We start from the raw sequence: 13667 nt of genomic DNA, 5'->3' as shown, positions 1-13667 counted from the left end.
GCGCGCGTGCGACGCGCGTGCACGCGGGAGGGAGGGGCGGCTCGGGCAGGGGCGCGGTTTGGGCCGAGCGGCCGGCCCAGGAGGAGAGGAGGGAGGAGGAAGCTGGGCCGAGGGAGAGGGGAGCCCAAGAAAAGGAGGGAGAGAAGGAGAGGGAGAGAAAGAGAGGGAGGAGAGGGAGACTTCGGCCGCGGGCCGGAAGAGAGAGAGGGTGGACTTTGGGCCAAACTTGGCCCAAAGGAGGAAGGAAGGTTATTTTTAGGTTTTTCTTTTTACTAAACTTTGATAATTGTTTTTGTTGCTTAATAATTATTTCCGGTGCTCTGAAAATTCAAGTAAAATTTGAGGGCTCCTTTTAAACCAAGGAGAATTTAACAAAAATTCTCCGGGCCACATTCGAATCTTTCTTGTACGCATTTTAGTGTTTGCCAATTTCTTTTCGAATTTTAATTAATTCTATTATTCCTTTTAGAAAATAATTTTTATTTTGGGATGAATTTATCAGGACGTGACAATATTTAGTGTTCTGGATGCTTTTGTAATGTGAAACATGGGACAAAGCTGGTTGGTTTCATTTTGTTCTCTGAACTTGTCAAATGGTTATGGTGCATTATGGGTATGCTTTTGTAATGTGAAACATGGGATAAAGCTGGATGATGTTCTCAAGTTTGGTATTGAACTAGTCTGTTCTCAAATGGTTATATGTGTATTATGGGTATGCTGCCATTTTTTTTATCGGTGTGAAATGCTGTACAAATTGCAAGGTACATGTTGCTAAAATTTAGGGTACATGCTGTCAAAATTTTGCTTGCATGCTGTCAAAATTTTGGCATCTGGAGCAGCCGTTTATGTATACACATATATACAATACATGCAGCAATATATGCAGCACTTATATGCCACTATCCTGCTCAGAGAAGAGGAACAACAGGGCAGTATGCGTGCTGGCTCCTGACGCCATTTTGTTCTATCCGGCTAGAAGAGGCAGAGCAGCAGGCGTCCTGGCTCCGATGCCATTTTGTTCTCTCTGGCGACAAGAGGCAAGGGCAAGGCAGTCGGCGCAGGCGACCGGGCTCCTGACGCAGAGCAGCACGTAAAACCCCCTCTCCCTATCACTTTTACCTGACAGGTGGGGACAGGGGTAAAAGAGCCCGAAAAAAGAAGGAAAAAACAGAAAACAAAAAAGAAAAAGAGAAAATGACGGGAAAGAGAGAAAGTGGCATGAAATCAAAAAAAATTAGCAGCCATAAAATTAGTCTCAATCATTTTCATAACTATATTTTTCTTGGAAACGAAATCGAAAACGGTAAAGTCGGAAACAAAAACGATTTCGAAATATCAGAAAACCGAAAATAGAACCATACGAACGGAAATATATCGGTACAGATAAGAAACCGATAACAATTCATATTAGTGATAATAAATTTTAAATAATTATAATTCTTACAAACTTAGAGTATATATAACTCTTTCAAAAACATACATAACTAAATTAGCTCTACAATGTTTAAAAATAAAGTAATTCTTGACGTTTTGAACAAGTTTAAGGTCACAATTTTATAACTTTAACTATTAATAACTTTAAAAATATATAATTTAAAGGTACTAAAACTATATATATATATATATATATATATATATTTGTATTACAAAGTATTATAATAAAATAAAAAAATGTATGTATTTATTTGTATATATTATAATAGAAAATAGAGTCAAAAATATATTTTGGATACCATGTCATTGTCCAAAATATCAATAATTATTGAGCTGGAGGGAGTATAAAATTATATTTTTACCCATTAAATTAATAATGAAAGATAATTTTACTTAAATTAAGATAATTTTACTTAAATTGTTGGACACATTATGGACTATTATTTTCAAATAATAGACTGTTTGAACGTAAAGCTTACGCTATTATGTTTTGTACCCATTAAATAACAATTTTTTTATGATTTATACTGACTAATCTATTATATAAAAAAGTCCATTAAACCTCATACAAATCTATACCTATACTAATCGGGCATTTCCTACGAGCTTTCACGTTAACTAGAGAATTCTGACCGCTGGTTAAATAAGTGATTTAATCTAACCCGTAGATCTTCACGTGATATGCCTTTATTAGTTTTAATTCTGTAGGCTTGGTTTAATCTCTGCGTTTAGTTAGTTTTGTGGGCTGGGTTTAATCAAAACCCACGTAACTATATAAGCCCATTTACATGGATATGACGGTCCTTATCTTCAACCGTATAGGAGCGAGGCAGGAGAAGCATTGGTTGGCTGGGTACGCCGCATCCAGCTTTCCTTCTCTCCGTCCGCGGGATAGTCGCGAGTCATCGCTACCAGCGAGCGCGAGTTGGAGATCATCGGCTTTCGCGGCAGCGACTTCTACGGACGAACCAACCGTCTCCGATTTGGAGTCCTGCTCAGGTGCTTCTCTTCCCTTATCTAAATCGGTTTCTCATATTTAACGATACCCATCTGGACTCCGATTTGAACTCCAGATCAGGTGCTTCGTTTCGTTAATCAAAATTGATTTGTCATATGCAACGATATCGATCCATACTAAGACTTTGTTACGCCATCGTTAATAATCCTATAAATTTCAGGGGTCAATATGTTTGTTCCACAATTTATCCGTTTTCCCAACTATCGCATATTCATTGTTGCGTTGGCAAAAAGAGCAAACTTCCATATGTCTCTGCCGCATCCATATATAATACACAAAGATATTTCGTCCAAACTGGACTTGATTTGTGATTTTGATTGGAATTAAAGAACTATGTGCTGATCTTTTGCCTGTTCAAAGGACTGTTTGCTATTCTAACGAACATATTCTGCTGCTATGTTATCGATTGTGATTTAGACAATTGAATCGAGTTTTTTAATGGTACTAGAAGATAAAATGTACTGGTAATTTTCTAAATAGCAGAATAATAGACAGAAGACAAATTCACTATTGCTATTAAGCTATATTAATAAACTAATAGGTTAAAAGCCTAATAAAAAAAGCACAGTTCTGACTTTTGAGGTTTTTTATTGGTAAGAGAAGCAGATAAAATATATTTGGATTATGATCCTTTTTGAAAATTTTTGGATTATGATCCTTGTAGCACCTTTGCCCTAATAAGTAGTTCAATTAATAGATGGTTCCATTGACAGATATAATATAGTAGCAGTTTTTTTTTTTCATCTAAGTCAAAAATATTCATACTATTGATCTTCAATCCCTTAAATTGTTGTCGTTGTATCAGCTCCTGCTGATTATAAACTTAGTTACTACTTGGTCCCATTGACATATAAATTTGTAGCCTGATCCAAAATTCTTTTTCCTTTTATCAAAACTGAAGGATAACTAGAATGGCATGTGATATGCTTCAAGTTGTTAACAATGAAAAGTAATCATGGAAAGTCAAGGTAATTAGACTTTTCGTTGCCATAAATCCCAACAGCAACGAGCTTATTAGCCTCGACAACTTATTGATGAGGAGGTTAGCATAACTGTTCTTCTCACAAATAATGTTTGATATTTACATTTGCTTTCTCACATATATTATTTATTGCAGAACACCATGATGCATGCTATTGTAAAGAAATTTCAGGTCAGAAGGATCAGTGCACATGATATCAAATTTCAAGGTTTCTTCAGTAGCACAATATATTTCAGTTCACAATGACAAAATTCTCAACTTCTTAAATACTACCAAATATATGTATAATTGTAAGAGTTTCGCTATTGATGCAATAAGGTTGTAAAACTTCTTTATTATCTATATATGTAACCCATACCAATATAATGACTGTAGCTGTGTTCAATAAAACATCAAACTAGAAGTAACAATGATTATTTAGTTTTAATTTTAGAGAATTTAATAATTTTAGAATTCAAAATTAATAAATATGAAGTTGGATCTATATATTTGAGACTCTCACCTTAGTATTTCATTAACATAATTAAAAAAAACTACTACCTCCGTTTCAGGTTATAAGACATTTTAATTTTGGTCAAACTCATTTATAATACCAAATTAGTTTCATTAAATCAATAATTGAATATATTTTTATAATAAATTTGTCTTGGGTAGAAAATGTTGTTATTTTTTCTACAAACTTAGTCAAACTTGAAGCGGTTTGACTTTGACCAAAGTCAAAACATCTTATAACTAAACGGAGGGAGTAAATTAAAAATTATAAAGCATCGATAATTCCACAAATAACTAAAGTATTAAGAATATGATCATAATTTTAAAATTTATTTTATCGGGTAATAATAGCCCGTGCAACGCACGGGTTGGCGACTAGTACTCCTAGAGCATCACGTGTACTCTTACAAATGCTCATAAGCTGTCACGTGGCACCATAATAAATTAGAGAAACTCCGAAAAATCTGAGAAATAATAAAAATATCTAACCATTTATTTCCACTTAAACCAATGGACTTATTATTTTGGACCGTTGCATCAGATTTATACAAAAAAAAGAAAGGTTGTGATTCGCTATCTCCTCTCCCGTGTCATAGTATTCATGCCCGTATATGCCTACACATTCGATACACGTACGATGCACCCCTTCCCTTCTTTTTTTTTTTTACCTATGGTAGTTAAGATATAATAATCCATTTCTAATCTGAGATATATCTACAGTTAGTCTCATGTACCGTACGGTAGTTAAGATTTAATGGCATGCATATGAGGATTTTATGTGGTCTTGATGATTCGATTCTTTTACCACAACTTTTAATTGTACATCCAATTTTTAATCGGTTTCAACCATTGTATTTTTGTTAATTAAATAAACCCGTATTGAGTACGAAATTAACATAAGCTGAATTGTTTTCAAATATGAATATAAGTATATCATATACATGGCACTAACCATGCACGTGTATTGTTAGTTTAATTATTAATCAACATTTTTGGACAACAACTTACATAAAAAACAAGAATGCCTTGTAAAACCATCGAGCTGTAAATATTAGAAATGATCGTACAAATTCTTGAAAAAACGACATTTGACCCTTAATTTTAAATCAAATTGGTGGACTAATTATTTCAATAACTGGAGATTTCTCTCCTCCCCACCCTCCCCCATGCAGCATGCACCCTTCCACTACACACACCTCTTTCCTTTTTTTTTCCTCCCTAACAAATAAAACCGGAATTATGTTTATGGGCCGTTAAAAAGCCAAAGTATAGAGTCATTGCCAGCTCTCCCTCTGGCCTTCACCATCCTGTGCTTCTTCCTCTTTTTTTTCTTCTCAAATGGGCGTTATCCAAGTCTATAAATTTATAAAATACTCCCTTCGTTTCAGGTTATAAGACGTTTTGACTTTGGTCAAAGTTAAACTGTTTTAAGTTTGACTAAGTTTGTAGAAAAAATAATAACATTTTTAACCCAAGACAAATTTATTATAAAAATATATTCAATTATTGATTTAATAAAACTAATTTCGTATTATAAATATTACTATATTTGTCTATAAACTTAGTCAAACTTGATGTAATTTGACTTTTACCAAAGTCAAAACATCTTATAACCTGAAACGGAGGGAACATCTTATAACCTGAAACAGAGGGAGTACATTTATATCCTTAATCTTAATTTAACTAGCAAAATGCCCGTGCGTTGCACCGGGTATTAGCGGGGTGACTAAAGTTTGATATTAATGATTTACCAAAACACCATAGTATAATTATTAGCATCGGTTATATGTACAGTGATAAAAAAAGCCATGTTTGTGTTTTACTATTAATCTCAATCTCTACTACATCATCCGTGTATGAGTCAGTTTTTCTAAGTTCGTTCGTTTTTTAAAATACAACAAGGACTCCTAATTGCATCTCATAATTTTCTAAAAACGTCCAATAAACGACCAATGAAACCACACACAATCCTAAAAAAGTAAAACAAAGCAATAATCAATTCAAAGTATATATGCCATTAATTAGATCTCGATTTCAAAGAGATTATGGAAGTTGAACGGAGTCAAACAGAGTTATGGTTCACAAGATATGGATTTCCGAAGTTTGAAGGATTTATAAACCGAGGGGAAGAGTGTCTCGGTGAGGAGATGATTTAGACTTCCAGAGGGGTCTTTGGGTTAAAGAGGGATGTAACATGGATTTTAGCGGACAAAGAGGACTTCACACAGACTCCTTTAGAGGGATCCATCTCTCGGGATCGGCCGAGGCAAAAAAAAGGAGCCAACATAGACTTGTACAAGGAATCGACCTCATGGGCTTGGACAGAGAAGTAGGGGGAGATGATATAGACTTTTAGAGGGAGAGAGTTCAGAGAGGAAGAGTCTAGACTGTGGGTCCCACCCCCTTTCTCTTTCTCTTTTCCTTTCCCCTCTCTCTCTCGGTCTCATCTCCATCTCTGCCTTTCTCCTCTTCCTTTTGAGCGCTACACCAAGGGCGAGCGAAGGCGACGCGGCTGGGGGTGGCGGCGGTCTGGCGCAGCTCGGCGGCGGCCTGGCGCGACGGTGCGCGCGGGAGGAGGTGGAGAGGAGAGGTCGGCGCCGCGTGGTGGTGGCGGCGACCTGTCGGTGGCGCGGTGCGGCCGGGGTGGCGGCTGGGCGGCGGCCTGGCACGGGTGGCCGGTGGTGAAGGAGGGGGGAGGCTAGCGGTGTGGAGATGGAGACCGGCGGCGGTGGGGATGGGAGAGAGGGCGACCAACCACCCCCTTCCCTTCCTCCCTCCATCCATCCATCTTTATCTCGCCCAACCACCCCCTCCCCTTCCTCCCTAGGTACGTCCTCCCCATACCGCCGCCCGACTCCCACCCGCCCCCAGCGTCGCTCGCCGCCTCCTCACCACCGGACCTCGCCGCGCGGCCGTGCCTCCTCAGCCTTGTCGTCGCCGCCTTCGTCCTTCCTCTCGGCATCTCTCCCGTGCAGCGAGTTGGTGTGGGCACAGGAGCCGCAGCGGCGGCTCTTCGGCGCAGCGGCTCCGCTGCACATGCAGCGGCGGCGCCGCGGCTCCTCGGTGCAGTGGCGGCTCCTCGGCTGGGCCGCGCCTCCTCGGCCTCGTCGTCGCCGCCTGCTCGGTGGCTCCCCGGCGCAGCGGCTCCCCCGTGGCTTGGGACCTCCACGACGGCGAGGTGGCGAGGAGGAAGTTGGGCGAGGAGCAGCAGAAGCCTCCCGCTCACCCCTCCCTCCTCCTATGTGATGTTGGATTATCTCCTATCCTGGAATTTTTTTTTGGCTGATTTCGATTGGATTGGGATTGGGATTTAGTTTTTGGGTTAGATTTGTGATGATTTGGGATTGGTTGTGGGATGTTCAGAGCGGATGAATCAGAGGGAGGAGGTGCGCAATGCACGGACTAAGACGGATTTGTGCGGTTTTTATTATTCTTCTCGTTCGATTTCTCTTCCTCTACGTTCTATGTTTGGTTGGATTTTGTATTCGATTGAATTTGTGTAATATCAATGTGTGGCGCGTGTGGGAACGGAGGGCTCGATTCCGATTGGGATTGTGGGGGTTGGGGGAGGGAGGGGATTGCGACGGACGGATGAAAAGGCGAACGTTCGAGGTGACGACCGGAAAAATCCAAATCTTTTAATTAGTTAAGATAAGATATAGCACCTGACATCCAAAATTCAAATGGCATAATTGAAGTGCTAACGTAGTCAGCTCCTTCGCTATAGTATGCCTCAACATCAACTCCCACCACTGCTAAATTTGAAGTCCATGTCCACCTTTACCATGACAATTGCACCGCATCGGATATGCAGGATTATCCTCTCACTATTGCATTGTCTACATATCTTGGCTCCAGGGACCTTCGATCACTACCGCCGCCTATCACTTCGCCTTCTTTCCCATAGACACAATGGGATCCAGAGAAATCGATATGGGGGTGGTGAGAGTCGATTTAATAATGAAGTGTCTATTCTTGCCAACATAAATGATTATGTCTGCCCATAAATAACGCTCTTGGTAATTACCATCTGTATCCTATAATATAAGGGTTCTTAGGATTTTTAGCAACAATTAAGGAGGAAGAGAAAAGACTATGGTATCCGTCGTTACATAAAGTGTAGGTAGAGAATGGAAAGGTGGTTGGAATAAGATTGGGTAATAAATGTTTGGATGGGATAAATGATACTCAACCCTTTACATCTTGAGACAAAATTTGAATTCTGAATTTATTGGGATGAAGTGAGTAGAAATAAATATAAGTCTATCTTTACATTAAGTAGTCCTAGCGCTAGCCTCCTCCAACTTTTCTTAATTAAACTTTAACATCAAAACCAAATAAACAGAATGCCCTTGCCAGTCACATCAACCATTGACTGATCAGGCCTGTCAACCAGTCAGGCAAGTTGCATGCTTCCTTTTCAATTCGTTTTTCATGATCGTCCTGATTCATTGCAAGCAAACTGATCATTTTTGCTTGCTAGGGTGTCAATTAGATGATTATTGGTTGTCTTTCTCTAAATTGAAGGTTAAGTTCCAATCTGTTTCTATTTTGGGACACTAAATTATAACGAGCTTCAAATACGCACGAGACTATTTGAAGCCCTTCGAGCTTTAGATGCAATTTTTAAGAAGTTGCTTGATTCTGCGCGAGTACAATTGTATTGCTTTTTATAATATAATGCACTTTTTTTACCATGGAAAATCCGGTTGTTTTAATTGAGAATTTTAAGTCATTTTTGCCTCTTTTAGTATGTTTTAGATATGAGTGTGGATTGCGGCAGTTCTCCAATTTGGGCATCCCATTTTGTTGTGATTTTAGTCTTTACTTTTTTTAATTACACTCCAATAATCAATATTGACATTAGGTTCTCTATTTTGGTAAGAACTTTTATCACTGCAATTTTTTACCTACTTTTGTTTATTGAATTATTTTGGCCGAAAAATAGTGAGTCATTTATTGAATTATTAATGCTTAAAATTAATTATTTTACTGTAACATCACATATAAGGTTAAACTTATGTTACAGTGGTGCACCCCCCTCGATGTTGCTCCAGCTTCGCCGCTGAATTGGAACATTATTTGGAGGGTTATGTATGTAATTTCCAAACCATCAGATGATTTTTAGTCTGAGTAACATGTACATAAGGAGTTATACAGCAGTATATGTTAATTCTGTCCTCCAATTTCTTATTATTACTTTGCAAATAATTTATTGTTATTGTTTTTGATAATGAGCCAACAATTTATTTGGCTATATTTGTCAGATGTTATATATTAGTTTGGTAGTTGGGCTAGTTTTTTTATAATGGATTAAATAACACGGCCTCTATATCTAATGGTCCAAATCAGCCGGATACACTCATCCAGCATATTGAGGGAATATTCGTTATTATGGGCCGCTCCATTCACTCTGCCCTCCAACCAAACACTATAAAAAATCAGACGGCCATCTCCCATCCAAACTACTCCACCCAACCGGACACAACTAGATGTACACAACCGCAAGTTGGGCTAGCTAGCTAGATGATGTCTTTGATACTATTTTTTTCGTCCATTTGCAGATTATTACCTACTCATTAACTTATAAAGGACTATCTTAGTTCATTCTGCATTTATGTTTGTAAAATGCACACAAGGATCGATATACATATAACGTGCATTAATCCACATCCTGTAGCAAAACGCATGATATCAACTAGTAAATGCATTATATATGTGTTCTGCTTTATTTCAAGGCCCTCACTTACATTCCTTCAATAATTGTGATCTCCTCATAAATGTACACAAAAGTGCACATGTTTTATACCCCAAGTAAACAAAACAAGCACTTTATATATATTTTGACCAAAATGTGTTTGTTAAACAAAAAAAGGTGATTGGACAGATTCTCGTGAACAAAAAAAATTGTAGGGATATTCACAAAATGTTTGGGCCGTACAAGTGATGGGCTTGGGCTTTCTACTTGGACCATCCTACTGTTTATGGGCCAATTTCTGCGACGAAGAGGTGAGACGCAGACGATGGCGTCGCGGCGTCGCACCGCCGGCGGCGACCGGCCTGGCACCTGCCGCTGCATTCCGCGGCCCACCAAACAGCCGGCCGATCATCGCGTTCACGTCCCCCGGCGTCATCCACGCCGCCATGCCGTGCCGCCGGTAGAGCGCCCGGTACGCCGGCACCACCGCCGCAGCCGCCGCCGCCCTCACGGCGTCGCCCATCTCGTCGTCCGCCACCGCCACCCACCTCCGCTGCGACGCCACCGCCTCCCTCACCGCCGCGTCGGCGCCCTCGCCGCCGACCACCAGCACGTCCCGCCACGCCGCGTGCACGAACGCGTCGACGTGGCGCCTTGTCTCCGCGCTCTGCGCCACCGCCCATCCCTCGCCGCCGACGATGCCCACCAGCTTGCTGCTGCCGCGCACCTTCTTGGACACGTAGTGCGTGTTGTTCGCCATGAACAGGGACCTCGCCGCCGGCGACCGGTGCCTCCCGGCCATGGCGTCCAGCTTGCGCAGCAGGACGGACACGAGACGACCAATCGGGTTCGACGACGACGACGACGACGATGGAGAGTGCGGCGACGTGCTGCCTCGGCCTTGCTGGTAGATGCGAGCAAGGGTGTCGTCGTAGTCGGCGAGGAGGACGAGGTAGTTCATCACGTAGCGGGCGAGCGGGTGCACGGCGCCGCCGGTCGCCGCCGCCGACGACTTGGACGTCGCCTTCTGGATCGCTTCCTCGAAGCTGACGAGAATACCACGCGCCGCCTCGCCGGCGTTGCGAAGAGCGGCGGTGGCGCGGACGGCGGCCTCCGACTTGTCGCCGAGGACGCACACGATCGCCGGGAATATCTCGACGAGGGTGGCGTGGACGTCGAGCACGTGGAACAGCCGCTCGGGCGCGCGGCGCGCGCGCGCCACGGCGGCCTCGGCGACGGCGAGGAGGTCCGCGGCGTGGTCGCTGGCGATCCCCTCGAACACCCTGTCGGCGACGCCCGCGTCGGCGGCGGCGAACACGCGGTGGCAGAGCACCCTCTCGCCGGAGAAGGCGAAGTTGAACGCGAACCCGGCGGCGGTGTGCCACGACCGCACCTTGCCGTCGACGTCGTCCCACGCGAGCTTGCGGAAGCGCGCGTGCTGCGACGGCGCGTACCCGAGCAGGCGGCGCACCGCGCCGGCGAACTCCGCGCGGCGGTGCGACATGAACGTGGTGACGCACTCCATGCCATACCCAGCCGCCACCATGGCCTCGGCGACCAACCGTATATGCCCCACCACAACAGCACCGTCACCATCCAAGCCATGGCCGGACATGGCGGCGCCGTCGCCGTCGCCGTCGTCGGCGGTGTTCGACCTCACCGCCGACAGCAAAATCTCCAGCTCGAGCTGCAGCCTCCGCATGGCGTCCTCGAGAACCCCCTGCGCGCGCACAAGCCGTTCGTCCCCACGGTCCCCACGTCCCCGCGCATCCTCGACATCCGACGACGCGAGCACGAGCATCCCGCGGTGGAGCTCGACGGCGGCGGACATAAACCTCCCCGCATCCGCAAAGCCGCCGTCGAGGAACAGAGAGCTCCGGCGCCGGCGCCGCCCATCATCATCGGAGCGCCACTTCTCGACGAGCGCCGCGACGTCGGCGACGGTCTCCTCGAGCATCCCATTGGTGGATCTACTGCTGCCACTGCCGCTGCTGCTAGCCATTGCGACGAGCGCCATTGATCGATTCTTGGTGTGTTCCAGAGCAAGCTACATGGATGGAGTAATATATAGGCGGCGATGTCGGCGACACGACACGACGCGACGCGACATGACGCGTGAGCTAGCGTTGCAGGATCGTCAGCGATCAGCATGGAGGAAGATTATTATTTGTCGTTGGTCGTCGCTACTCGTTTTGGTTACTTTTGTTCGTTTGCGACCTAAGCTAGTGTGTATTGACCTGCATCTTGCTTTCCCGCCACCTTGTTGTTTCCCGCCACCTCTGCTCTTGACCAAGTTCTGATCGAGTTGTTAAAAGACTATAGGATGACAATGACATGTCCAAGATAACGGCAACAGTAATATGTACTGACTTGGTAAAGAAGTAATTAAACAACGTGTGCGATTACGTTGATTAATGATAAGAGCTGCACCGGATAATACTGATCAGGAAGGCCTCTCTCCCCAGGCCTAATATATACGTGATGTTGACATTTAAAATTCGATTTTGCTATTCCTCTGTCGCGTGATTTTTTCTTACGCCTCACTCGGTTTTGTGGCCGATAGATGCTTAGCTGGTCTGTTAATCCCTAGAGAGCCATACTATTTTTTATTTACCATATTTTTATATTTATTCTGAATGAGTTAACTATCGTGTCGGTATACGAGTACTTATGAATTTTTATAGTGTTGTTTTTATAGACTATAATGTAATTCTTAAAAATTACATTGTAATTTTTTAAACTTACAGTGTAATTTCTTTGTATGTTACAGTGTAATTTTAAAATTTACAGTGTAACTTTTGAATTCTAAATTAGATTCAGTCTTCTAATTATTAGGATATGCTAAACAGCGTCGCTTAGATAATTTGTGTTGCAAATTGGCCTGAATACTCAAGTGTTCCCTAGCCCAACAATCTTCCGTGGATGCATCGGTGCATTGCAGGCCTGCCACGTAAGAAATAAAAACCGAGTGATATCATTTAGAAAATGTGTTAGAAACATCATGTCCCTTATTTTGTTTTTTATCCTACGGCTGAAAATTTGTGTGAGACCTAAGAAAAAAATCTGTCGAAAGATATCTAGGTAGTCCCTTTAAAATTTATGTTTAGATACAAGTGATTATAGAGTACTACTCATAATACCTTTTCAATTGAGCTTCTCCTTTTTTTTTATACTAGTTAATAGTCCGTGCTTTGCCACGGGATATGGGGATAAAATACATTATAAAAATAATAGATGTACATGTTTAAATAATGTTAAAATGATGTAGAGATAATAATTTGACATTGATTATATATTGAGTTCTAAAAATATAATAAAATTATAAATGATGTGTTATATTTAGAATACTCTAAATAATAATTACTAGTGAGTGATAATGTAACATACTTGTATGTGATTTAAAATACTATATGTAATAATTACTTATGGGTGATGATGTTCCACACTTGAATGTTAAGTTTTATAAGCTATTAATAGTAAGATATAAGGATATAATGGGGAAAAATCCCAACCTCTGTATCATATGTTACGCACACAACCGTTACTTATTACGATAAAGTCGTAAATGATTGACAATCTCGTCAGTACTCAGCAGGGAGCAAGACAGATTGGTCGCTGGTCGTCGGCTCGTCGCTACTCGTTTCTTAATTTGATCGTTTTCGACCATTGCTAGTGTGTATTGACCAAGTTCCTAGCTCCCGCCATCTGGTTGCGTTGGTTCTTGTTTACTGATGTGTGTTTAACTAGTTAACCTCTCTGCTCTTGACCGAGTTCTAATTAAGTTGATGAAATTCAGATGACATTGTCCAAGATAACGGCAACAGTAAGAATACGCAGTAAACGTAGTGACGTGTTATAAAAATAAACAAAGTTACGTATACGTACGTACGTAGTATAAATTAGCTAGGAACGCTGTAGAAGTTAATTAACGACAATATATAACGGCATCACATACTCTATTCAGACTGAAGGCCTCTTCTAGCTATATAGCAGCATTGCTTCTTCGTCCAAAAGTATGACATAAGTGATTATGACACTAAATT

The 13667-nt window shown here is 42.1% G+C and overlaps 1 protein-coding gene and 1 long non-coding RNA gene across 2 annotated transcripts; one reads left to right on the top strand and one right to left on the bottom strand.

The window, feature by feature from the left end:
* The first annotated feature begins 2249 nt into the window (after positions 1-2249).
* On the top strand, positions 2250-3798 carry LOC107279429 (uncharacterized). The gene is made up of 3 exons (XR_001541278.3): positions 2250-2433; positions 3354-3494; positions 3570-3798. It is a non-coding gene; the product is annotated as an uncharacterized lncRNA (long non-coding RNA).
* Positions 3799-9901: 6103 nt separating this feature from the next.
* On the bottom strand, positions 9902-11641 carry LOC107276246 (exocyst complex component EXO70C2). Its single transcript, XM_066305920.1, has one exon. The coding sequence runs from the start codon at positions 11639-11641 to the stop codon at positions 9902-9904; it is 1740 nt and encodes a 579-aa protein (XP_066162017.1).
* Positions 11642-13667: the final 2026 nt, after the last annotated feature.

This window comes from Oryza sativa, chromosome 11 (genome assembly GCF_034140825.1).
Source record: "Oryza sativa Japonica Group chromosome 11, ASM3414082v1".
Lineage (NCBI taxonomy): Eukaryota > Viridiplantae > Streptophyta > Magnoliopsida > Poales > Poaceae > Oryza > Oryza sativa.
This window is presented reverse-complemented; position numbering and strand designations above follow the sequence as displayed.

Coding starts and splice junctions, on each gene's coding strand:
- LOC107276246 (XM_066305920.1), bottom strand. CDS start 11,641: ATGGCGCTCGTCGCAATGGCTAGCAGCAGCGGCAGTGGCAGCAGTAGA.